This window comes from Hippoglossus stenolepis, chromosome 3, assembly GCF_022539355.2.
Source record: "Hippoglossus stenolepis isolate QCI-W04-F060 chromosome 3, HSTE1.2, whole genome shotgun sequence".
Classification (NCBI taxonomy): Eukaryota; Metazoa; Chordata; class Actinopteri; order Pleuronectiformes; family Pleuronectidae; genus Hippoglossus; species Hippoglossus stenolepis.
In genome coordinates, this window is record NC_061485.1 from 14,931,172 (window position 1) to 14,956,475 (window position 25,304).

At 43.5% G+C, this 25,304-nt stretch overlaps 1 protein-coding gene across 2 annotated transcripts; it reads left to right on the forward strand.

Annotated features, from left to right (window-relative positions):
* The first annotated feature begins 2,930 nt into the window (after positions 1 to 2,930).
* On the forward strand, positions 2,931 to 24,733 carry LOC118104492 (rootletin). Of its 2 annotated transcripts, none has more exons than XM_035151404.1 (37): positions 2,931 to 3,104; positions 5,484 to 5,610; positions 5,706 to 5,848; positions 6,751 to 6,942; positions 7,028 to 7,111; positions 7,200 to 7,291; positions 7,659 to 7,824; positions 7,927 to 8,033; positions 8,139 to 8,366; positions 8,863 to 8,953; positions 9,039 to 9,125; positions 9,202 to 9,414; positions 9,588 to 9,787; positions 9,881 to 10,063; positions 10,862 to 11,006; positions 11,103 to 11,249; positions 11,973 to 12,203; positions 12,413 to 12,606; positions 12,694 to 12,821; positions 13,002 to 13,171; positions 13,303 to 13,482; positions 13,800 to 13,934; positions 14,052 to 14,195; positions 14,392 to 14,630; positions 14,727 to 14,886; positions 15,040 to 15,207; positions 15,911 to 16,334; positions 17,268 to 17,431; positions 17,539 to 17,659; positions 17,953 to 18,116; positions 18,436 to 18,651; positions 19,315 to 19,539; positions 19,626 to 19,775; positions 19,901 to 20,101; positions 20,945 to 21,076; positions 23,197 to 23,370; positions 23,828 to 24,733. In XM_035151404.1, the coding sequence occupies exons 3-37, from the start codon at positions 5,714 to 5,716 to the stop codon at positions 23,912 to 23,914; spliced, it is 5,877 nt and encodes a 1,958-aa protein (XP_035007295.1). In that variant the 5' UTR covers positions 2,931 to 3,104; positions 5,484 to 5,610; positions 5,706 to 5,713; the 3' UTR covers positions 23,915 to 24,733. The 2 variants fall into 2 exon arrangements, with proteins under 2 accessions (XP_035007295.1, XP_035007294.1); XM_035151403.2 differs by lacking the exon at positions 2,931 to 3,104 and adding an exon at positions 4,871 to 5,158.
* Positions 24,734 to 25,304: the final 571 nt, after the last annotated feature.

Here is a 25,304-nt window from a genome sequence, read left to right on the forward strand (position 1 = left end):
AACGGTCGCCATTAACTTCAGCAGAAGATCTGCCAACATAAATGTTGTAGCTTCATCCGGTTTGCATGACTTCAACAGCTCCCACTGCTCTGCACTGATCTTCGTAAAAAAGGAATCGAAGTACGGGCGGACAGTCTCTTCCTCTATATCCATTTGTTTCACTCTCTGAGTGATCTCCATTGCGACTGTTGTTTGTTTCAATGTGTTATTTTCGCTGTTCAAGATGTGTTTTCCAAATTCTCATGAAAAATCTCTTATCTTCTTTGTTCTACCAATTCGCTGGTTAGTGCAGACTGACTCTTCACTAGTTAATTTTCTGAGATAAAGAGCCTCTTTAAATAATAGGAAGGGAAAAAGAAGCAAGGGAGTTTAAAGGAATTGAAGCAAAGGAGTTTAAAGGAATTGAAGCAAAGGGGGTTAAATGATTTGAAGCAAAGGGGGTTAAAGGAATTGAAGCAAAGGGGGTTAAAGGACTATGATGTGACTAATAGATCAAAGGAAACTCTGATGTAACAATAAGCCACACCCCTCAACTTTGACTGTAACATAGTTAGTTGGTAGGCAGACAAAAAGGTAATCATTCATTGAACTATTATATCCATTTTGTTTCTCAGACAATACACGTACACGCTTGCGCTTACCGACTACGGTGGAGCGAGTCAGCAGCTTCAGGTTCCTTGGGGTCCACATCATTGATGACCTGACCTGGACCCACCACACAGACTCCATCAGGAAGACGGCCAGACAGCGGCTCTTCTTCCTCCGCAGGCTGCGGAGGCTCAACATGGATGCCAGGATTCTCTGCAATTTCTACAGGTGCACCATAGAGAGTATCCTGACTGGCTGCATCACCGCCTGGTATGGCAGCTGCACCGCCCTGAACCGTAAGGCTTTACAGAGGGTGGTGAAGTCTGCCCAACACATCACCAGGACGGAGCTACCATCCATGGAGGACCTCTACACCCAGCGGTGTAGGAAGAAGGCCAACAGGATTATCACAGACCCCTATCACCCCAGCCATAAACTGTTTTGCCTGCTGCCGTCTGGCCGACGGTACCGCAGCATCCGGGCCCGCACCACCAGGCTCAGAGACAGTTTCATCCCCCAGGCCATAAGACTTTTAAACTCCTCCAATCTGCAATAACTCCACTAAACCAGCACCTTAGCATATTTGCACTATTGCACATAATTGCACTATTGTTTTTTTTCTTTAGGTGTATATATATATTTAGATATATATATATATATTTTATTTTCTATTTAAAATTTTTGATATTCTATTTTATATTATTTTATTCAATATTTTTTTGCTTGTAATATTCGGAGCATTGCTATAAGAGAGCCTGTGACCCACGCATTTCATTGCCAGCGACTGCTTAATGTAATTGTTGTGCATTTGACAATAAACTCTTGAATCTTGAATCCACTTGGATCGACCTTGTATTGCAGTACCTCTAGGAACGGTTCACCAACTCAGTAGATGGCGGTAATCAGTCCAAAATACTCTGTTTAATCTATGACAATACCATGACACAAAGAAGTTTTTTTACAGTTATCTTCTGGGATCACATGATCAAAGTCCCTTTCCCAACATATTTTAAGGTCCTCCAACTTTGGAAATGTATATAAATATAATCATAGAATTTTGATGCTCCCTTATTTTTGTGCTCCATCTTAGGTGAGAGATCTTCAATTCCAGTTGTACCTTGAAAATGTATTTATTTGAAATACAGCCATGCCTAATTTAATAACCAATGCCTAGGTACACTGAGTGGAACTAATGCAGTCCCATACAAAATGCCATATATTATATAAATATTGTACATTTCATGAAGGTAGGACATGTTTTAGGGCTGTTGGTGTTGGATTGTATTAGTTTTAGCTTGGTGTACCTAATAAACTGCTTCACTTAGTTCCTTATGCAATACGTTACCCTTCATGTCCCTTGTATAATACTTTGTGCATTGTCAGGGATTTGTTCTGCAGTTGAAAAACAAATGACTTAAGATAAATTATGAATAAAATTCACATATTTTTCCTTTGGAGAAGTGATGAATGTCACTGTCTGATCTGTGTCGGCACCAAAGTTGGGATCTGCGATTTTGTTTTATGGTTTGTATTAAGCATATATTTAACAAAGCACTTTGTCAACTCCAAATACAAATGACTTCTGAGTCCTGTTTTCTATAGCTTTTTTCTAAATGTCAGTTTTTACTATGTATGACTGATCTGTGGAGAAAGGCATTTTCTTCTTCATCATTCCTGTGTATGCTGAGTGAATATTATAGAAGTGACACTAAATCTGATTCTGATTGTGTTGCAAGTTGATTTAGCGCAGCATCACACAAGCCAAGAAGTTAAAACCTGAACAATACCAGCTCTTCAGAGAAATATCAGTAGTGGCATATGTACCAACCAGTAACTAACTAAAAGCTGAAGCAGGTTCACACTGAACACATGGGGAACATTATGCTGCCTGTACATTCTACACACTAAACCTTTAAGGTTTCTACATTCTATTGGCCAGGTATTCAGTATCCTAAGCATCCACGTTTAGATTTAAAGATGGAAAAATAATTACATTATTACAAAAACTAATGCAAGTACAATAACTATTTACATTATACTTATCAACCATTTGCGCACTTCAACATAGTATTCATTGGTTTGAATAATATCTATCTTAAAGTTGAAAAAAATAGACAAATTTAAGTGGAAAATATTTTTGTATTCCATTAAAAAAATAAAATAGAGTTTGAGAGATTTGATTTTAGCACCTCTTGGATTTTTGACTAATGGGTGTCAAGTTTTTTAAACAAATGTAAATAAAGAAAAATAATGTTTCTGGTTTTATTCAATTCTAAGCAGAAATGAATCATATGACGCGATGGCAGCAGGACACCACGTCGATCCGACAGGACACAGACTGACTCCAGGCTGGTGAACTGAAAGCCCCTCCCCGGAAAAAGCATGTCGTAGGAGATTTGAGTTCGAGGCTGCGCCGCCTGACGACAACTTCTGGACGCGGCTTGTTCGCCGAGTCAGAGCTCGCTCGGAGTGATGGAGGGACGGCGGAGGGTCGCTGATCACACAGGTGACTCGAGGTGAGATGCGTCACATTATACTGCAGACAGGGAAGTGGATGTTTCCGCGGCGAAGGCGACAGGAGACACAACACGATGCGTCGCTCTGTACATATTCAGACTGTCGTTTCCACAGCGCAGCGTTTGTGTCAGCGTGAAGCCCAAATAAAGCGAACGCTCGCCTCCTGTTGCGTGGTGTTGATGCTTCGCAGTTTAACGCACAACACACCCTCCTCCTGCTGCTGCTCCTCCTCCTCCTCCTGCTGCTCCTCTGCTCCTCCAACTCCAGACAGACTTTTGAAAACTTGGGCGTGTCCTTTGGGATGCGTTTGTGTGCGTGTGATCAGATAAAGAGGCTGTAGGTGATGAATCAAACGCCGTTTTCAGACATTGTTCTCCGGAGGGGCTGTATATGAGGACGCAAACGAGAGTCAGAGTCTGGAGGCTCTGACTCCCGCCGGCTCCATTTTAAAAACTCCGCAGAAAGTCAGGAGGAGCCTCAGCAGGATTCACTGCCAATGAGTTGTTGGTGACAAATGACCACGTGACAGACACTAAAATTAAAATATATATATATCAATAATCAAATATCTAAGGTGAATGTCAGGAGATTATTTGGAGTTCAGTGCTTGTCTAAATGCAGCTATAGACACTGTAGCCTCCAGTTCCAGGTCATGTTGGTAACAAACAAATAACTGCTGAGGAAGCAGTTGATGATCGATGACTGGAGATCCCACTTAATATTCGGCGGGTTATTTATTGGTTTGACTGTAGGCCTGCACAATTAAATAGAATATGAGTACGAGGGGAGGCCATCTCTGTCTCTGGCCCCCTTCTCCGACAAAATGTGTCCTTGGAACTGAGTTCAATGTTTTGGAGGGCAAGGCATTGGCAGTAGTTCTTGTTAGCCATTTTCAGACATGACCTCCAGGTAAAATCTGGTGAATTGGCTTCAGAGTTTACCCGTAGTCTGCCTTTTGAATTGAATTTGTTTTACGACCTGAAATGTGTATAGTTATAAAAATAACCAAACATCCGGCAGCAGTCAAAACATTCAGATTTTGCTCAATATACACACACACAAACACACACACACACAACCACAGAGATACATCGGACACACTTGTGTACTCAGAGTGGGTAAAACAACATAACAGGGTCTTTGTGAACAGAAATGATGTATAGGTGCTTGTTGGCATATAGGGCAGGGAAGTGAGATCCGACCACGAGACACATGCTAATACTCAGTTGAATGCATGCACTCAGAGCTGTCCACGCAAAAATAGCACATGTTAATACCAGGTGTATATTGGACCATTCTCAAAGTTTGAATTGAAAATGAAAGTAAAGAAGAGGAGTTATCCATCTGGAAGAGAAAAAAGAAAGGGAAAAACGAAATGATGAGGAAAAAGAAAAGCAAGACAGTAGTTAGTGAAGCAGATAACAGGATAACTGAATGCTGTCATTAGCATTGACCAATGGGAGAGACACTTGAATTTAAGTTTTATATATTTACATTGTGCCAATTTATGTCTGCTAATGTGAACACTGGCTCATTTTCTTTTCTTTTTTTATGTACCCATTTAAGTGAAAAATTTGAAATCAAAAAATGCCTACACTTCCTACCCTTCATTGGTGTAAGATTATTTATAACTAATGCTGACACATGCTGTTTGAGGGGCCCCCTGGAATGTCTTGCCTGGGGCCCCAGTAGACTCTAGTAACGCCACTGTGCGTGGTGCGTGTTGCTTCGTGCAGTGAGAGTGTGGAGGCGGTGGAGGAGCTGTGCATCTTTAAACCCACTAATCCTGCTGACTGCTGTCCTCAATCTGTGCCTGCCGGAGCCGGACGCGCACACGCTCCGCTCCTCTGCGACTCCAACAGCAACAAAACAACCGCGGTTGCAAAGTTTTTCCCCCTCTGAATTGATTCGCTCTCGTCCGGGAAGTAAAAGACGATCGTTGAACTGAGTTAATCCGATTACCCCCGTGGGATCTGGAATATCTGCTGGCACCGCGATGAGCGCAGCGGAAAACTCAGAGGCGGACTCCAACAAGCTTGAGAGCGTGATCCAGGTGAGGTGCAGCGGCTCTTCCTCTGGATCGTATCGCTTATTTAATGTAGGAGCTGCCTGGTGTTCAATGTGACACATCCATCTGGTGACCTTTGTATGTGTGTGTGTTCCTGTTGGAGGACGATGTTGTGTCCACTACGCAGCAGTTTTGGAGCAGTGTGCCACCCCCTGGTCTTGTGGCACTTCATCACAATCAACATAATCTTTCACTTCATTCTTGTCACTGCCTGTGTCTCAAGCTATACATTCCTATTTTCCTGATTACTGTCATCATTGTCTCTCGTCCTGTTTTGTCTGAAGGACTAATGTGTGTTTTCTGTTCACAGAGGCTGGAGGAGAGTGTTCTGTCTGAGGAGAAGCGGCTGACGGTCCGGGGCCCTTCGCCTGATGCTCCCGCTACATGTCTGCCAGCACGAGTACGACAGATCGTCACAAAGAACCTCAGCGATAGCTGTGAGTGGCCACAGTCTGCTTATGTGGTATCAAATTAAAGATGAGACCCCTCTCTTTGCCTAATCGGGGTCTCTTTCTCTGTGTCCTCTCCACAGCGGGGGCCATGTCCTCGGTCATGTCCCTCCAGGAGGAGAACCGAGTGCTGCAGGGAGAGTTGGGGAGGCTGGAGGATCTGCTGGCACACAGCAGGGCAGACCGTGATGAGCTCGCTATCAAGTACGGTGCAATTAGTGAGAGGGTAAGGCAACACACCAGGACAACAGCAACAGTAGAGACGTGAGCTGCAGTAAGCTGGATAAAAACTAAGCTTGGAGAGACATTAGATATGATGGTGAACAATGTCCTTATCAAGTATCCTGATTTTCAAACGTGATTTGACCCCTGACATCATCTGCACTCTTTTATAAAAAGTTAGTTCTCAAACATTTGAAAATCCTTCAGGTTAAATACTGTCAACCTAAAGGGGCTGTGCTATCTTCCCTTTTTCCAAATGTTCCTGTTTCCTTGGGGTTTCTTTGTCTGAGGTCTGCCGGTCTCCCAGGTGATGGGGGCTGGAATGAGCTGAAGTGGAATGTTGCCATGGTGTCTGTCACCCTGGGCAACTGTAAACAGGGGCTTGAGTGGAGAGGAGGTGTAGTGGTCAAAGTGGGTTTTTGGGTTGAACATTAATAAAGAAAACCCACTTCCCCAAAACCAAGAGGCAGCTCTGATTAAAGTAGGTTCACTGTCAGATAAAATGGCTCTTTTACCAAACTCTATTGATTATTATATATCAATACTAAACAGATTTTCAGTCTATTGAGTTGAGGAGGGGTCTTCAGAGCAATGTTTGAGAAACTCTAAATCCAGTAGCTTATACGTGTTCTCTGCAACATAGTGACGTCTTATCTCCACCCTTAACTAATTCAATTAAATAACATCAAAGTAACAGTGAGTGACTGGAACTAGGTGTTTCTGAGTTGTCCGTCAAAGATAGAAAAAATGGTCACTGAGACTCACGGATTAAATGATTAGATTTTGGTGGTCAAAGGTCAAAACATGTTTTTGGCCTCATGAACATGACATCTTTCCTCAAATATTGACCAGGTGTCACTTCATCAAACATCACCCTCTGCCTCTCACCTTTGCTTAAACCCTCAGCTGGAGCAGGCGCTACGTTTCGACACGGGAGATGGCGACCACAATTCCCCCGAGTCCCGCAGCCTGGCTCAGCAGAACGTGGATTTACGCAGACGGCTGGACGAGGAACAAGCTTCCTACAAGCGTAAACTCACCGCCTACCAGGAGGGTCAGCAGAGGCAGGCGCAGCTGGTGCAGAAGTTACAGGCCAAGGTAGGATAGTTTCACACTTGCCCTTAACTGTGACGTGGTCAGTGATACGTGAATTAGGATACAGATTTCTGTGCTGTGTCTGCAGGTACTTCAGTACAAAAAGAGATGTGGGGATCTGGAGCAGATGCTGCAGGACAAGTCTTCAGAGCTGGACAAACACAGGCTGAGTGTAAGTTTATTTACTAACATTGAGGAAACCAACTTTTATCCACACGACCATTGACCCCACACTTGTCATGACACGTTTTCTCATTTAGAGTCCCAATGACACGTCAAACGGTCGCCGTCAGGAAGAATCAGGCAGCAACCTGGAAGATGCTCTCATCTGTCTGGAGGAAGAACAACAGAGGTGACAACTAACCCTAACCCTCCAAAAAAGCTTAGAAAATATTTATTGTAAGTAAGTGACTACTGACAGGAGAGGGGCACTTCAGGGTCCAATCAGATTTCCGCGGCCCCACCCCTGCATCCGCCTCCGATCCACATATTTGCAGGCTGTGATAAAACTATAAACCACGTTCCCAAATTCATACGTAACATACATTTTAAAATACTTTAAAAGTAATTCTGGAACTCTGATATTTCTTCATATCTGTCGTACTTTACATGGGTCTTAAATTTGACAGAAATGTCAAAACATCCTATTGTTTAGTCCGACTCTCTGAAACTGTCAACCGCGCAGTCAGTTTTTCCTTTGTGTTTCGTTTCGTTGTCAGGAGCAGCAGTTTGTCTGCAGTGAATGCGATGCTGAGGGAGCAGTTGGAGCAGGCGGGTTTGGCCAATGAGGCACTCAGCCAGGACATCCGCAGGCTCACTGCTGATTGGACGAAAGCCAGAGAGGAGCTGGAACAAAAGGAGTCTGACTGGAGGAGAGAAGAAGAGGTGGGAGAAGGATGCCGTAAACTTTGAAACATTTAAAGGAGCATCAAGGAGAACGTAAAGTCTGGATAGTTTATTTGTGTTTCCCTCCTCTCTTCCTCTCAGTCTTTCCACAGTTATTTCACCAGTGAGCACAGTCGTTTGCTGATGGTGTGGCGGCAAGTGGTTGGGTTCAGGAGGCACGTCTGTGAAATGAAGAGCGCCACTGAGAGGTTAAGATCAGCAATTTGCACGTCCATGTTGTTTGTATTTTGGGAGCTGTGCACATTCACATTTCATGTTTTCCTCCCTCCCCTTCCTTCTCCCTTCAATCTCAGGGACTTGTCAGAAATGCGAAACGAGCTGGCCCGGGTCTCCCACTCTGCTCAGGTGTCCTGTGCAGGTGTGTCCGCCTCGCTGCACTGCCGAGAGGGAGGAGCAGCTCTGGCTCTGGAGGGAGAGAAGGCTCTCAGGGTTCAGCTGGAGCAGCAGCTGAGAGAGCGACTGACGGAGATGATGAATGTTCAGACCAGGACAGACACAGAGAGGAGTGAGCTCAATACCAGGTCAGTACCATTGTTATTAAGTTTCCATGGAAAAGTCCCATCCATTGTCTCTATAAACAATGTCAGGTCATTTACAGTTCAAGCATGAAACAGGCATCAGTGCAAAAGATGAATATATGTGTTACAAATGTTCTGGTTCTTTAAGAAGATGAATCCTGTGTACATGAAAAGATGAAGATTAGAAGTTATACATATATATTAAATTGCACATACTCATAGATATCAGGAAAAGACGTGCATTCATGTTTACATTTTACTTAAAAAATCATAGTATCATAATTTTATTGTCAAGTTTTATATATTTTGTTGTATTTGTTTTTTCTTTTTCTTTATACTTATTTCAAATAAAGTTTATGTCAAACTGTAAAATATCAAGCCTCAATTACATTTCTTTCTCGTAAGGATTTGAGAACAGCGTCTTAGGAATCATTGGCATCTTTCATATGTACATCGGCTGATTTTCCACCAAATGTTTTGTTTCATGTTTGTCGATCAGGTTGTCGGATTGTGTGCGAGAGGCGGAGAGACTAAAGGGCCAAATGGAGGAGAGAGAAAGAGAAGTGGTCAAGCTGACGAGGAGGCTCGAGGTGAGAGGACGATCATAATTGCATTAATCCTACTCCTTCAGGTCACCGGGGGATCTGTGCTAATTTTTCCTGAACTTTCCTGCAGGAGCAGAGTGGTCATGATGAGACTGACATGCAGATGATGAGAGCTCACACTGAAATGTTGTTGGAAACACTGCAAGACATTGCGCAGGTAACAAGCTGCACACACCTGCACACACACTCACACCATTAGGATGCAAAAGCCTCATTTGAGTTGTCTTTTCAAGACGATTTTGTCAGACGGAGAGTCGTCATCTGAAGCAGACCAGGACAGCTCTATGGCTCCTCTGCTGGCCTTGATGCGTGGCTCGTCCTCTCACCGCTCCTCCTCTTCTAGGAGGTCGTCCTCCCCCTCTCGTCTTTCCTCGCTGGCTGCTCCCACAGAGGCAGCGGTGTCTGCTCTGCGCTCTGCAGTCACAAACAAGTTGCTCCAGCTGCAGGTGACAAGTACATTTTTACACTCCTCTGTCTGATTTAGGACCACACAAGCACTCATTATATTTCATTATTACTCAGAGAAATTAAATAGATACTTTATTCATTGTATGCCAGTGTTTAAATTGGAAGACGCAGAGGACAACATTAACAAGAACACACATATGCATGTTTGCAGGATGTTCGAGGGCGTCTCGTCTCAGCCCAGTCCTCTATGCAACAGTTAAGAAAGCAGCTTTCAGAGGCAGATTGGACTAAAAGAGACACAGAACAGCGAAACCAAACTCTGCAGAGAGAGAAGGATGCTGCTCAGAGAGAGCGGGAGACCACACAGAGAGAAAAGGACCGTCTGAAGCAGGAGAGAGACACGCTGGCCAGGTTCACACTCAGTCTCATCACATTTAACAATTTTGCTCCTGATCCTTGAGTAACACTTACTCTACAATGTGTTCTCCTACATGCCTCTCGCAGTGATAAGGTTAACTTGGAGAAGACTGTACAGGCGGCACAGAGCAGCAACCAGATGCTGCAGATGGACTGCGAAAAGCTGCAGCTGACGGTGGCGTCCACGCAGCGAGAGCGTGATCATGAGAGGGAGGAGAAGGAGGCTGCCATTCAGGAGAGAGACCGTGTGAAGGCAGAGACTCAGAGGATGTAAGTAGGGTAATATACAGTGATTAAGTGAATGCGATGTAGACACTAATCCACAGTCTAGTCTGGTGCAGCCAACACACAAACAGCAAACACACACATACTCACAGGGAGCCATCAAGAAGTTGTGTATTAGCTTACGAAGCAGAAAGTCTCTGTCTGTCGATTCTCAAACCTCATCAACCAACTTTTGAAAAGATCTGATATATATCCTGTGTTCTAAAGCACCACGACGGCTCCTCTGACAGACGCCTGACAAAAGTGTTATTTCCTAAGAAGATACCTGAATAAAATACTGAGTCTATAAAACATTTGTATTTCTAATCTTCTGTCTATTTCTTGCAATAGTAGCCTTCAAACTAAAATAGCACTCTGGAGCTTGGATACCGCAGTCCCCTTATGAAACCACTTTTAAATGTACTAGATCCAGATTTTTATTTAAATTTCACACACACTCATAAATATCTATCACTTTAAGGTACGTTTTTTAAAATCAATATCCATGAGTTATTCTCTGAGAAATCAATGAAAATGTTGAAAAAAGCTTTATCCCGCAATGATTAAAAAAAGTGAAAAATAATTCCAGGCATCTGTCCCCTGATCTGGATCTGCACCAAAATTAAATAAGTTTCTTCCTTGATCCACAGAACATCTTTCCACCAAGTTTCGTGGTAATCTGTCCAGTAGTTTTTGTGTAATACCGCAAACATTTGAACAAACAAAACCCAGATGAAAACATAGCCTCTTGGCTCAGGCAATAAAGTATTGTTATAGTTCTGCATTTGCATTGGTTTGATACAGACAGAAGCAGTGGGATCAGAGCGAGATTCGAGCGTCCGCTCAGCGTGCAGAGTTGTCTACAGTGAAGGAAACTCACCAGCAGGGGGAGGTTGAGAGGCAGCTGCTGGAGAGAGAGAAAGCCCAACTTTCTGAGGCACTCGCCAAAGTGAGAAAAAGTTGAATCATTTAATGTTTTCTGGTTTAATTATTTGTGTTTGTATTTTGTGTTGTGTTGACCTTTGTGACGTCCCTGTCCCTCCAGACTGAGAGCTGTAATGCAGAGCTCTCTCTGCTCCTGAACAAGCTGCAGTCTGAGGCCGCAGCTCTCAGAGACTCTCTGGCCAAAATGGGCCACATGAATGAGAGTCTGGTCCAGGAAAAAACTGAACTGAACACTTGCATATTACAGGTAAGGGAACTTCAGGGACCTGGAAATGAATACGCGTGCATCAGCTGAGGTTTTTTTACACACTGGTGTAAATTAGACATCATTGTTGGAAAGTTACAAAAATCCCCAGATGCAGCCATCCCCTAGTTCATGTTCACAGAGTGAAATCCTTATTAAATCTTCCAGTCTTAAACCTTTACAATTTCTCGGACATTAAATGTTGCCGACTGAAAAAGAGTTTAACATTCAGAACGCAGCTGCCTCATTAGGACTGAATGAGATTTGATTGAGTGGACAACATAATTAACCAGCCCCACAACTGTCATAAGACTCAAGACTCCAAATCCTAAATTCTTACACGAAAATTCCCTCTTTCCTGAGTCCTTCCCTTTTCAGACCACATACAAGACAAGTTAAGAAAAGACAAGACAGGATGATCCTTTATTAGTCCCACTATGGGGAAATTTTTCATGTTACAGCAGCAAAGGGGATAAGAAAAGTTGGAACATTGGTAAATGTAATAATTAAATAAAGATACAATACCAGCCAAGAATATAGAAAAAAAAGAAAAAGAGCACTAGCAAAAAAAATCTGAAACATAGAAATATTGTGAAAATTGGGAAATATTCAAAAAAGATCCAACTTTGGCAGAAAATTGTTTGTTACTACAGGATCTCATTGCTCATAGTAAAAAGCTTTCAGGGCCTCAAATGTAAACGTCTCACTCTCGCCTCTCTCTCAAAGATGGACGAGGAGAGGACCCTCCTGCAGGCTCAGAAACGCCAGGCGGAGCAGGACAAGTTGACCATCAGGGACGAGCTGGTGCGATTGGAGCAGGACCGGCTGGAGCTGGACTCCGCGCGCATCACTCTGCACCAGTCGCTGCAGGACACTGAGCTGAGCCGGGTTGGAATGGAGGCCGAGCTCCAGGGTCTCAGGGCTGATAGACTTAAGCTGCTGGAGAAAGTCACCCAGGTACATAACAGAATATATTACATCATCATTTAAAGGTTAAAGGTTTTCCTGAAAACATTTCAGCAAAAGCTGTCAGTAATGCAACTGCCAATTATGAGCCTGTTTCACTCACGATTAGGTCACATAGATGATTTGACTTCATTTATAGATACTTTTAATGCAGCCAAAATTGTCTGTTTTGTAATTTTTTCCACTCACTTTGTTGTCAGCTCTCTGGCGAGGTGACCTCTCTGGGGTCAGAGTTAAGTCTTGCCAGAGGAGAGGGCCAGAGGACCGAGGTGGCGTTGGAGGAGGTCGGCCGCGGTCGGGCAGACCTGGCCCGAGACAAAGCGGCTCTCGTGGTTCAGCTGACGGCGTCTGAGAGAGAAAACACGGTGCTGTCAGAGGAGCTGGCTGCTTACAGGTGTGCGTCGTTGTTTGTCCTCAACACATTCGCTGTCACACGTGCGAGTGGCTTTGTGTAGAGCTTTGTGTTTGCGTAACCCTGCAGGTCGGAACGTGAGTCCCTGGAGACGAGCCTGTTCGAGGTGCAGCAGCAGCTTGTTCAGCTGGAGTCTCGCAGAGAGCAGCTGGAGACGGAGAACCAAACCCTGCGAGTCCGCTCTGAAACTGCTGCTGGTGAGTGACGGAGGAGACAGCACGTAAAACCCAAAGAGAGATGATGATTGTATGAATAAAACAGAGGAGAGGCAACTGAAGATATTTGATATAATGAGAAAGCCAGTTGGTGAGTGATATGATACACTGTGGTTGAATTGTGTTTCCCTCTGTTTTGTTTTTCTTGGATGTGATTTCCAGCTGAACTGTGGCATCTTCGCTCAGAGGGGGAGAATATTTTGACCCAGGCCGAGCGGGAGAAACAGGCTCTGACTCAGTCTCTAAATGCTGCACAGCTGGAGGCCCAGCAGGCTTTACGCAAGGCCATCTCTGAACACCAGGAGGAGGTGGAGAGGCTGGTCTCAGAAAAGGTCAGAAGTGGTTCAGTGTGGTACTTTAAGAGCTATTCGTGAATCTATTCTGCATCTGGAATCAGGCTGGTCTATGCTGACGGCTCTTTAATCCGTGTTTGATCTCTTCTCTTGGCCGCTCTGCTTCACAGGAAATCTTGCGGCAATGCCTGCTGATGGAGCACGAGGCTGCGCTGAGGAAGCTCCGGCAGGAGACGGAGGAACATCTCCACCGAGCGCAGAGGGAACGAGAGGAGCTGCAGGAGGAACTGAGGAGTCTCCAGCATGACAGAGACCAGAGTCTGCTGCAGGCCGAGACTGAGAAACAACAGGTCTGATCCAACTCCAACCCTGAGGGACTCCAGTAGATCTAGATTTTTATTTGGATATGCACCAAATTGCCCACACTCATAGATACCACTGACTTATTCCCTGGGAAATTGGCGACAATGTGGAAAAACACTCTATCTCGCAGTATTAAAGAAAGTGATTTAAAATATTCTAGATGAAAACAATGGATGAGTATTTGATAATGGTTTTAAATGTTCCGTCTGGACTTGTCTTGTTATTTAATGCAGTGAGGATCACCTCTGGAACTTCTGCTATGAGTTCCATCTCTTTGTTAACCAGACTTCTTCTCTCTCCCCAGGCTCTTTCTCTGAAGGAGGCAGAGAAGAGTGTTCTGTCTGACAGGGTGAGCAGTCTGCAGGTCGAGCTGTCGGCTGCATCCCTGGAGGCTGAGAAGATGTCCAGAGAGGCGGTGCATTACAAAGAGCAGGAGCAGGTGATGGGACTTCTTCCTGTCCGTATTTATCTTCTGTTGTTGTTGAATAAGCGTCAGTCTTATCTAACACAAACACATAAGACCGATTGACTGAATTTTTGGTTCTGTTTTCTGCAGGTCAGAGTCGGCACTCTGACCACTGAGCTGCTGCAGCTTCGCTCTCAGCTGGAAGACGCAGCCTGTGATCACGAACGTCAACTCCAGAGTCTACGAGAGACTTGTATCGACCTTCAGTCACGTGCTGATGTTGCTCTCAAAGAGGTAGATGAGCCTGCACTGGGCAGAATAATATTTAAAAAACTGATCACTTCATCCTTTGCTTTTCATGATATTTTACAGAAAGATATTTAGAGATATAAACAATCAAACCTCTGTGGTGGATGTACTGACTGTATTCATTATATTGATAATTCTAGCTTAATTTAGATTTTTTTGATCTGATACTTTCGCCCTCCAGTTGGACCAGTGCAGAGCTTCTTTCGCAGCGACCGAGGAGAGTAGAGACCAGCTGAGGCGGGATGTGATGGACGCCCAGCGCCATCTCAACCAAACTCAGGACGCAGCAGAAAGCCACAGGAGAGAGAGCATGGAGCTGCGACGCAACCTCAGTGATGTCAGCAAGGAGCGGGACACTCTCAGCCAATCAAACACCCAGCTGAGAGAAAGTCTGCGAAGTGCGGAAACCGAGAGAATCAGGTAAACAGTTGAAAGAATGGGAAAAACCATTGGCCAAATATACAGGTATGTTAGCATCAGTGTGTTTAAGTAAGTGTGTGTTTGTGTGTTTGTCAGTGTGAAGCGACAGTGTGAGGAGAAGGAGCAGAGGCTCGCTGTGCTGGAGGAGAACTTCTCATCCGCTCAGAAGGAGGTGGCAGAGCTACGCAGCTGCCTGAGAGAAGTTGAAAGGTCACGACTCGAAGCTCGGAGAGAACTCCAGGAGCTCCGCAGACAGGTCAGACACGCCGCCACATAACATGCTCGAGATTATGTGCTCATTATGTATTCAGTTTAAACATTCAGTCAGTTAGAGATAAATCACTGTGACGTTTTCAGGTTTTTCTCGGTAGAGTGACGGCGCTGTGATTTTTGCTTTTCTCGGCTGCAGCTGAAGGTCTTGGACATGGAGAAGGAGCAGAAAGGGATGGAGGTGGCCGAGCTGCAGACTCGTCTGTCAGTGGAGGAGCAACGAGATGAGGAGAGAGTGAAAGATGTTTTCGTCCTCAAACAGAAGTTGAATGAAGCTGAAGCGGCCAGAGAATCTCTCAAAAAAGAGGTGAGGATGGGGAAGGAGGAAAACAATTAAAACATTTACAGTCATTAATAACTGTCTTCACTGTCAACAGCCAGTGGCCACAGGCATAATGTTTTTAGGTTCATACGTCGGTACGGCCATCTCAAGTTCGCCTTGAGGGAATTTCCACAATTTTGATGAAACTTTTTTTAGTTGGACTCAAGGAAGAATTGAATAGATTTTGGGGGTAGAAGATGAAGGGTCAAGGTCACTGTGACCTTGTATGCATGAATGCAACATCTCAGGAACCCCTCCAAGGAATCATTTCCACTTTGGTACAAATGTTCACCTCGACTCACAGAATAATTGATTGGAATTTGGAAGTCAAAGGTCAAGGTCACTGTGACTTTACAGGACATGTTTGTGGTCTTGTGAACATATTATCTTAAGAGCACCTTGAGAGAATCCTTTCGAATTTGAGACTCACGGATTTACTGAATAGATTTAGTTGGTCAAAGGTCCCTGTGAGCCCCTGTTTTTGGCCTCTCGAACTTGATATCTGTTATGTCTTTAGGGAATTCATTCAAATTTCGGACTCAAAGATGAACTGATTAGATTTCAGGTGCCAAAGGTTAAGGTCATGGTGACCTCATATTAGTCTGGATTATAGACTGAAACTGCACTGGTAGGTGGAGGTATAAAACCGCAGTGTGGTAATTCTAGTTCTTGTTATATTTTGTTGTAGCTTTCCCTGATTCAAAAGCGCCTGGTGGAGTCTGAGTCTGGCTGGCGATGCTGCGAGAGAGAGCTGAGCGCTCAGCTGCAGGAGGCACGTGGCTGTGAGAAGAAGCTCCAGGATGAAGCTAAGAACCTGTCGCTGCGCGCTCAGACAGCCCAAGACTCTACTGCTCAGTCCAGCCTGCAGCTGAGCGAGGCCCAGGGCCGCCTGGCCGCCACAGAGGCCGAGCTGACCAGGGCAGAGGCTGGGAGGAGGGACCTGGAGTTTCGTCTCCACAGCCTCCAGTCGGCCCTGACGCGAACGCTGGGCATCGGAGCAGGCGGCAGAGGGGGCCGGGGGCGGAGCCCGGGGGGGAGCTCCATGTCACCCTGCAACATATCACGGCACCACAGCATCTCACCCCTGCGCTCCTCCCTCTCACCTCCTAAAGGTAAGAATGAATCTTTTTTAGATACTTTATTAACATCTACAATATGCAGTAAATAAAAATCAATCCATCCATCCATCCATTGTCTTCCGCTTATCCAGTCACAAGTTGCAGAAGTAGCTTTCTGGGGGATACTGAGGTATTCCTAGGCCAAATGGGATATAAAGTCCCTCCTTTGAGTTCTAGCTCTACCCCGGGGTCTCGTCCCGACTGGGCGAGCACGTTAAACCTCCAAAGAAAGGTGCCCAGGATTCAACCAACCACCACAAAGGGCAGCAGTTCTACTCCGAGCTCCTCCTGGATGTCTGAACTCCTCACCCTATCCTTAAGGCTGAGCTCAGCGTCCCGATGGAGTAAACTAATTTTGGCCGCTTGTATTTGTGATCTCGTTCTTTCAGTCACAACCCAGAGCTCATGACCATAGGTGAGGGTTGGAACATTGATCCATAAATAAATAAAGATAAAAATACACACTATACATGAATAGCAAATACAAAAAAGGAAAATGGCAAATTCAATTAGAATACAAAGAAACTGGATAGTGTAGCAAGGCATGATGGGTTTAAGTGTTCCTCTCCAAACTAAGCTAACAAATTATTTACCACAAACAAACAAGAATAAAATATCAACATTTCAAAACAACAATGGAATTTCAGCAAATGCAACAGAACATCTAGCGTGCAAAACATAAAATTGTATAATTGACCAATAAAATAAAATAGAAATCAGTTTATTTAAACTATTGCAGGCCTGTCTTCAAGGAAAACCTCTTTAGTTTCTTCATAATCCCTTGATTGTTGAGAAGCACGACAGACTGCACTAAATCACAGCTCTGTTGTTAGGTGACTTAACCGGACCCCTCCTTCCCTCCTGTGGATGTTCAAGCATATAAACGAACAGCATTTGATTGCAATTCTTTTTGTTTAATTTTCACAGAATTTCACGTGAGCACCCCTGACAACACTTTAGGCTCAGCGGCTGTGTCTCCTGAGAGAGGGGAAACACCGCTGCCTCTTCTTCAGCCGGAGCTGGACCCCGACACACTGCGAAGTGGTCTGAGAGAGTTCCTCCAGGACCTGCGAGACACACAGCGGGAGCGGGTACGAGAGCTGCACAATACATACACACACACAGACACACTAACCACACACTCACTTTTGTTGTTTGTTTGTATGATTCAAGTCTTTGTTTCTGGCTGATTTTGAAGGATGATGCTCGATGCCAGCAGGGGGCCCTGCAGCGGGAGCTGGAGGAGCTCACGCGGGGAAGAGACTCTGCTCAGAGTCGTCTGACTCAGCTACAAAACACTTTACAAGAATACCAAGAAGGTACATCCATCTAGATGGATTATAGAATGTATATAAAAATGGATGAGACGTCACCATTTCCTCCCATCGTACAAACGTGAAGCTAGTCGTTTGTTGTTATACACAGTCTATAAGATAGATAGATAGATAGATAGATAGATAGATAGATAGATAGATAGATAGATAGATAGATAGATAGATAGATAGATAGATAGATACATCGATACATCGATACATCTAAACTTAAAACTAAACTAATGGCTACTGCAGACACTGTACATTGTATTGATGTGTGTTTATGTTTGTGGCTATAGGGAGGCGTGGTCTGGATGAGCGTTTGACCACGACACAGATGTTACTCCAGCAGCAGGAGGAGACGGTGAGGAGAGGAGACAGAGAGAGGAGAGCTCTCAGCGACAGGGTGAAGGACTTGGAGCGAATGCTGCAGGCGTCTGAGACGGACAAAAAACACACACAGGTACACACGTATGCAAACTCTGACAAACTCAGCAGTGGCCAATGATGTCATGATCGCCATATGGCAGCACTCAACAGTAGAAGCAGAGACTGTCAGGAAATGTAATAACAACAGATGCCTCACACACAGTATCACACCTCTCGTGGTGTCTCATGTCAGCTCGCCATATGTCTGTTTTAATGCCAACACCTCTCATAATAATTCCCCTTCTGGACCAGAGGGGAAACAGGGACACAAAGTCAGAGTGAAGCTCTCACAGTTGATACAAATTAAGGAATCTGTCTTTAAAACATACTCCGACCTCCCTCAATCACTGCAGGATCAGCTGAATAAGCAGCGCGCTGTTGAGATGCGTCTGGAGGCCGAGAGGAAGCGTCTGCGGGAGGCTCTGGAGGCAGCTGAAGCTCGCGCCACCAGGGTGGAGCTAGGGAGGCGCAGTCTGGAGGGGGAGCTGCAGAGACTCAAGCTGAGTCTGGGAGACAGGGAGGCAGAGAGCCAGGCCTCCCAGGACCGACATGACTCTCTTCTCAAACAGGTACAACAAGTGATCTGTTTATTGAAACAGTTGGAGATGTGTTTATGCATCAGTGCCAGTGTCCTTCCTCCGTCCTATTCTTGTGAACACGATATTTTAACAACACTTTGGGGAAATTTCCGCTAATGTTGTACAAATGTTCAGTTGGACTCGAGGATGGACTGATTACATTTTACATGGCAAAGGTCACTGTGACCTTTCGTGTCTTGCCTTGTGAACATGATTACTCAGTAAAAAACCTCCAGGGAATCCTTTCAAATTTGGTACAAATGTTCACTTGGACTCACAGATGAAGTAATACAATTTTGGTGATTGAAGGTCAAAGGTTAAGTTCACAAAACACAGTTTTTGCCTCTTAAACATGATATCAAGTCATCCTTAAGGGAATATCTTCACATTTTGACTCGAAGATTAATTGACTGGATTCCAGTGGTCAAGGGTAACAGTATGTAGTCTGAAACTGCACCGGTTGGTAGAGGCAAACAACTGCAGTAAGTTTAATTTTGTGATATTATAATTGAACCTCAGAAGTATTGAGCGAAAATTATTTTTTCAGGTGTGTAATTATGTAATATTATTAAAGGAAGTATATATAATATATTTCCCTCTGATAATGGGTCTTCTGACTGAATTGCATTCATTTGAATTTGATTCAAACGGCAGGTGGCAGAGGGAGAAGCCCAGGTGTCTCTGCTACAGAGAGAAGTGGAGAGGCTGAGTCAGGCTCTGCTCAAAGCTCAGGAAGTTGAATCTTTATTCCGAGAGAAGAACGTCTCTCTGAACCAGAACCATCAGGAGGCGGCGGCCACTCACAGCAGCACACAGAGTCGACTGGTCGCTTTGCAGAAGACACTGAGTACGGCCGAACAGGACAAAACACTTATACAGGTGAGCGAAACAGTAGGGAAAAAACGTCCAGACACAATGAGGATGAAAAGTGAACGGTTATGTGATGATCGCTCTGTGCCACTAAGGAACGAATGGATGAAGTCCGGGCCTCATATGGTGAAGCGAGGAGGAACGTGGCCACCCTCACTGAGCGCGTGCAGAGCCTGCAGAGTGAGCTGAACCAGAGTGAGATGAGACGAGAGGAGCTGGAGGCTGAGCTCAGCAACGCTCAAGAGGTGAAGATTTTCTCAAACAAACATCTGTTCAGATTAAACCTTCAGCACATGACCTACGATTCAGAGTGCAACTGCTGCCTCAACTGTCCCTCTTGACGCCATTGTGTGTGTCCTCCCTTTGTCAGGCTCTGCGTCAGCGCTCTGCCGCCCTGGTGGAGGCTCAGCGCAGCGCCCAGTCAGCTCAGACAGAGCGGGTGGTTGTGGAGGAGAGACTGCGTGGGCTGCAGCGAGCGGTCGCCATGCTGGAGACGGAGAAGAAGGACGCTGAGAGACAGGCTGTGAGGCTGGAGAAGGACAAGAACGCGCTGAGGAGCACTCTGGATAAGGTCAGCCAATCTTCACAAAGAAACCTTTGTGATATCAAAGTCCATGAACTTTCTGGAAACATGTCGGAATGTTACGTGTTTATAATTTTGCAATATGACACTGAGGAGGTTTCTAATGTGTATTTACATTGTGCTCTTAAGGGTGCAGCTCCCAAGTCATTTGGATGCATTAGATCTTTTGTTGTGTGTGTTTTTGCCTCTTTGAAAACACTTTCAAAGCTAATGTAAGTATGTGATAGTGTCTGAAAACATAAATAAGATATAAGTGAGGTGGAGGATATCAGTTTTTACAAATATAATATAATAATAATAATAAACTTTATTTATGTAGCACTTTTCCAAATCCACATAACAAATTACTTTAAAATGGCAGCAAAATAGATATAAGTCCTGATAATAGTCCTGATATAATCAGCTAGTAAAAACTGTTTTCACATAAAAAACAGTACATGATTGTTTTTTACGTGAAAACAGAAATAGGGATATTAACACTCACAATAAAATAAACAATAGAGCTGCAACAAATAATCAATTGTTTTATTAATTAAATCATTAAATCGAGGCACCATTTTTGTAACTTTTCAAGCAAGCATTTTTTAATAACTCATCAAACTGAATATCTTTGGGTTTAAACAAAACGAGTTTTGATGACATGCTTTGAGAAATTATGATTTGTTTATCTTATTTTTCTGTCATTTATTGATAATACACCACAAACAATGTATACTACTATAAATGATGTGGGAAAGAAGGTGTTGACGCATTGAAATCAAATCAGGTTTCACTGCTTTTCTTTGCTCAGGATCTCACTCCTCTCCTTTTTTGTTTTGGTTCTGTTGTTAGGTTGAACGTCAGAAGCTGAAGATGGAGGAAGGCAGCATGAGACTGTCTGCAGAGAAAAGTCGCTTGGATCGCTCTCTGAACACGACTGAACAGGAGCTGCAGGAAGCACAGCAACAGATACTGATGCTGCAGGTGGGGAGCATACACTGATCCTCACTACACTAACTTACTGGTCTTCAGTGGGACTTATAAACACAGAAACCTCAAAACAAGCTCATTGGTTAATTCAGCCCCTCCTGACTCCACTCTCTGTCCCCGGCTTTGTCCATCTCTCACTTGTGCCAACATACTGACAAACACACGCAACCACGCACACCAATATCTCACACAAACACATGTGTATATTCAGACTACATAATTCTATCTCTATGAACTCAGATGATGTACATGTTTATTGAGAGCGGGGGGGGGGATGTGAGATCTGATCACAATTGGTCACAGGAGACACATTCAGGGCGTATTCTGATACCAGGTGTGAACAGATGAACTTAACTCTGACCACTTGTGATTGTATCTCACAGGACGGATGTTAATACGAGGTGTGTACGGGCCCATAGTGACAGCTGGCCAAGTTGTTGTCTTAGCTGTTGCTTCACACCTCAGCTGGAGGTGTGAGCTCGTGCACATCCTGGAGTCCATCACCTTTTACTGAAGGACAAAGCCTTGTACTGTGAAGAAAATGTCTTAAACACAACTAATGAACTCCAGAGTTTGGACTTTATATGTTTTTGTGGTATATCTATGTATTTTTTTCTCTTTCAAACACGGCTGCCACACAATATACTGTTCACGGTGTGAAAGACTTGCTTGAGTAACAAAGGACTTAGTTTGCATGAGATGAAGGGATTTCATGAGAGTAACACTACAGCTCAGCCACACCAGATATATTAAGTGTATCAACAATTTTTTGGGTATTTAATCTTCATAAAGTTTCCGTAGATTTAATCATGAAACCTCGAAGTGTCAAGTGACGTCAAAGTGACTTTAAAGAAAACTGCTTTGTACATCTGCTTCCTGTTAGACATCAAACATTAGCAGTCCGGACTTTTTTTTCTCTTATTCTTCATTTCTGCATTACTCGTTTGTGTTACTGCTAGAAACACATCCTGGAGTTGACACCAAAAACTAATAAGTTCTACCAAAGCAGTTAGTGAGTGGTTTCTGGGGAGGCTTCATTTTTGGTCCTAACTTCTAAAACGCTTTTTAAAAACACCACAGACATGCTTTAAACAAGCAGATAAATAAAGCTACAGTGGGTTTCATAAGAACGTAGAGACAGTCGTTAAAGTTGTTTATTTCAGACTGACTTGACATCTCAGACCACTGTTAATTTCTCCTTACTCAGTGTTTCTCAGAATGCAGGAGAATTCATCAATTGAAGCAGAAATTCACAAACGCTCAAGTATGTGCTGCAGGGTCCCAATATGATCTGATTATAAATAAGTAGCACATTAAAAACATAAAACCTCATAGAAATTTGCACTGCACCTTTTGTTATTACTCACAAAAAGATGAAGTATATCATCAATATGTGAGGTAAAATAAATAGAAAGAGGTGGAGAATTTAAATTTAGTGTCTTTTAACCTGAAATCATATCACACCAACTGTTTGGCCTCGTTCAGACCAATAAAAAGCCCAGTTTTAAGTATTATTCTTTAATTGATGCAAGTAGCAATAACATTTCATACTGAGTTTGTCACTTGTATAAGTATATTATCATTTGCAGCAATTTCATGTTTAAAAATGTATAAAAGTTTTTAATGAATCAATATACTGAACAAATAGACTCTCCTAAGTCCTTTTTCAATTCTATTAAATTTCCCAAACAATATCAAGTCACCCCGAGAATCAGCTTTACGTCAATGTGAGTATGTTCTCAATGTTCCCTATAGCTACGTCATAGCACAGTTGCCAAATTACATGTAATGTTTTTATGGTGACATTTACATTGCTCCAGAAAGACTTAAGTTTAGTGAAACTCCAAAAGTGAACTGAGTTAGACGCCTATTCCAGCCAAACTCTGCTCAGTGTTTCAACTTCATTTGTATAAACTGTTCTAGTATTCACTTTCCTGCCAAACTTTCTACAATTTTCCTTTCCGTGTGTGTGTGTGTGTGTGTGTGTGTGTGTGTGTGTGTGTGTGTGTGTGTGTGTGTGTGTGTGTGTGTGTGTGTGTGTGTGTGTGTGTGTGTGTGTGTGTGTGTGTGTGTGTGTGTGTGTGTGTGTGTGTGTGTGTGTGTGTGATGAGTAGACTCAGCTGGTTGAGATGGAGCAGTCGCACAGTCTCTGTGAGAGTTTGGGGAGGCAGCGTGAAGAGGCCCAGCGGGAGGCAGAGAGACTGAGGACGGGCTTCAGGGACATCGAGCGCACTCTGGGCACCAGAGAGCGAGCTCACCGACACAGGGTCAAAGGCCTGGAAGAGCAGGTACACACACACAGGCTCGGGTCTCAAGGGTTTGAAGTTTGACACTTCTCATTCCCTGCTTCAATATATGATCACATTTACATGATCAGAGTAATACTTTTCCAATTGTGTTTGTTTTTTAAGTAAGAAGCAGTCAAAGGCTGATGGACCACATATAAACTAGACTGTATATAAAGATGGACGCTTCCTCACATGCAACACATAGAAAGTAGTTTCAAATCATAAATAATGACAACATACTGAACTAGAATGGCACTCAACAGCATACCTCAACAGTCCCAACAGTCCATTTAAATTGAATCAAGCTGCAACAAATTACACACACACTCATGTTATCTGCAACTAAGAGAGAACCTTGTTCACAGCCTTCTGGAGCCCTTTTCTTACCCATACAATCTAAATGACTGAGGTTAGAAATGTAAAATTTGCGTTTTGTCGCCCACTGTTTATCCTGCAGGTCTCCACCCTGAAGGAGCAGCTGCAGCAGGAGATTAAACGGCGGCAACCTTCTCTTACTTCGTCCTTACCATCGACTGTAAACTGAGATTCAGCTTAAACCCAGAATCACCAGCCGTCCAGGGAAAATCTACACATCATGAGTCTGAAAGCAATATTCACCCATAGAAACACACAGTGTTTCACATGTTCTAACTCTACTGTTAAAAAAATATATGTTGTACTGTGTGACTCTGAAATGAGGACTAGTCTGATTTTGATGGTGTTTTCTTACATTAAAAACACTAAACTCAAACTGTAGGACTGCAGCACGCGACAGGCGAGGGAGTGATGGGATTCAGCAGCTGTGCTCAAAATGCCAGCAGCCTGCTGATTACTGGCAACCATCTACATTTGATCCTTGCTCAACATCTTCCCAAAAACGTCCTGCTCTCACTCAAGACAAAAGAAACCCGAATCACTGCAGGATTCTCCTCCAGACACAATCTGGATGTGGTGCAGGACAGAAACTCTGCCAGTTTGGCCTCCATTCCTCCACATATTAGTAGTGGAGAACATAGAAAGAAGGAACAAAGGTCTTCACTGTGGACGAGTGCCAGGAAACTAAAGAATTGACCATAATGAAGGAACTGCACTGTATTTTCTAACCCAACAGGCACAGATTTTACTGATTATATGAATAGAGTCTATTTTATAACTGAGAAATGGGCCAGAAGCTGTGAAGTGCTGCAGTGGGAGGGTTTACTTACAGCATGTGTGTTTTTATTAGTTATTACTAGTTTTATTGAGTGTAAATTCTTTTATTTTTACCAACTGTATGTAGGACACTGATGATTAATAAGAGAAATGTGACTTGTTTGGACAGTATTCATAAATGTTTAGGAGAATAAACTCACTGTGTGCATCATTCTTGTCTTTCATAAATACTGAGTATGAATTAAATGAAGTGTTTTGGGGGCTGAAGCCAATAGAGTATTAGTGCCACTGAAAGAGAAAAAAAATCTACGATTTCGAAAATAAAGTCTTAATGTTAGAAAAATAAAGTCTTAATTTTTGGTTACATGTCATTTCAGAGGGGGAGTATCAGAAGATCAGCCTCTTATCTGCTTTAGAAAGAGAAATGTGGAGCATCTTAAGTTATTCTTTAGTACAAGTTTCACAAACATTAAAATGCTTAATATTTTGCCTCAACAGTACCAGCAAGTGTCAGGATTTAGGAAGGTTTGTTCAAGGAACTGTCTGTTCTGAAGAAAGAACCACAAAGAAAAACCCAAAACAATTTATATTGACTTTTTCTTAAAATATCATGACTTATTAAATTACAAATCTGGTAATTTCAAGAATTCAAAAACTTCTATATGGCCCTAATGCTGTAACGTACGATAAAGATATTTGGGAGTAAAATATTTCCAATACTGATATATCGTCCAATATATATTAACATTTTTGACTATAATTTCCGAGATGTTGTTATAAAA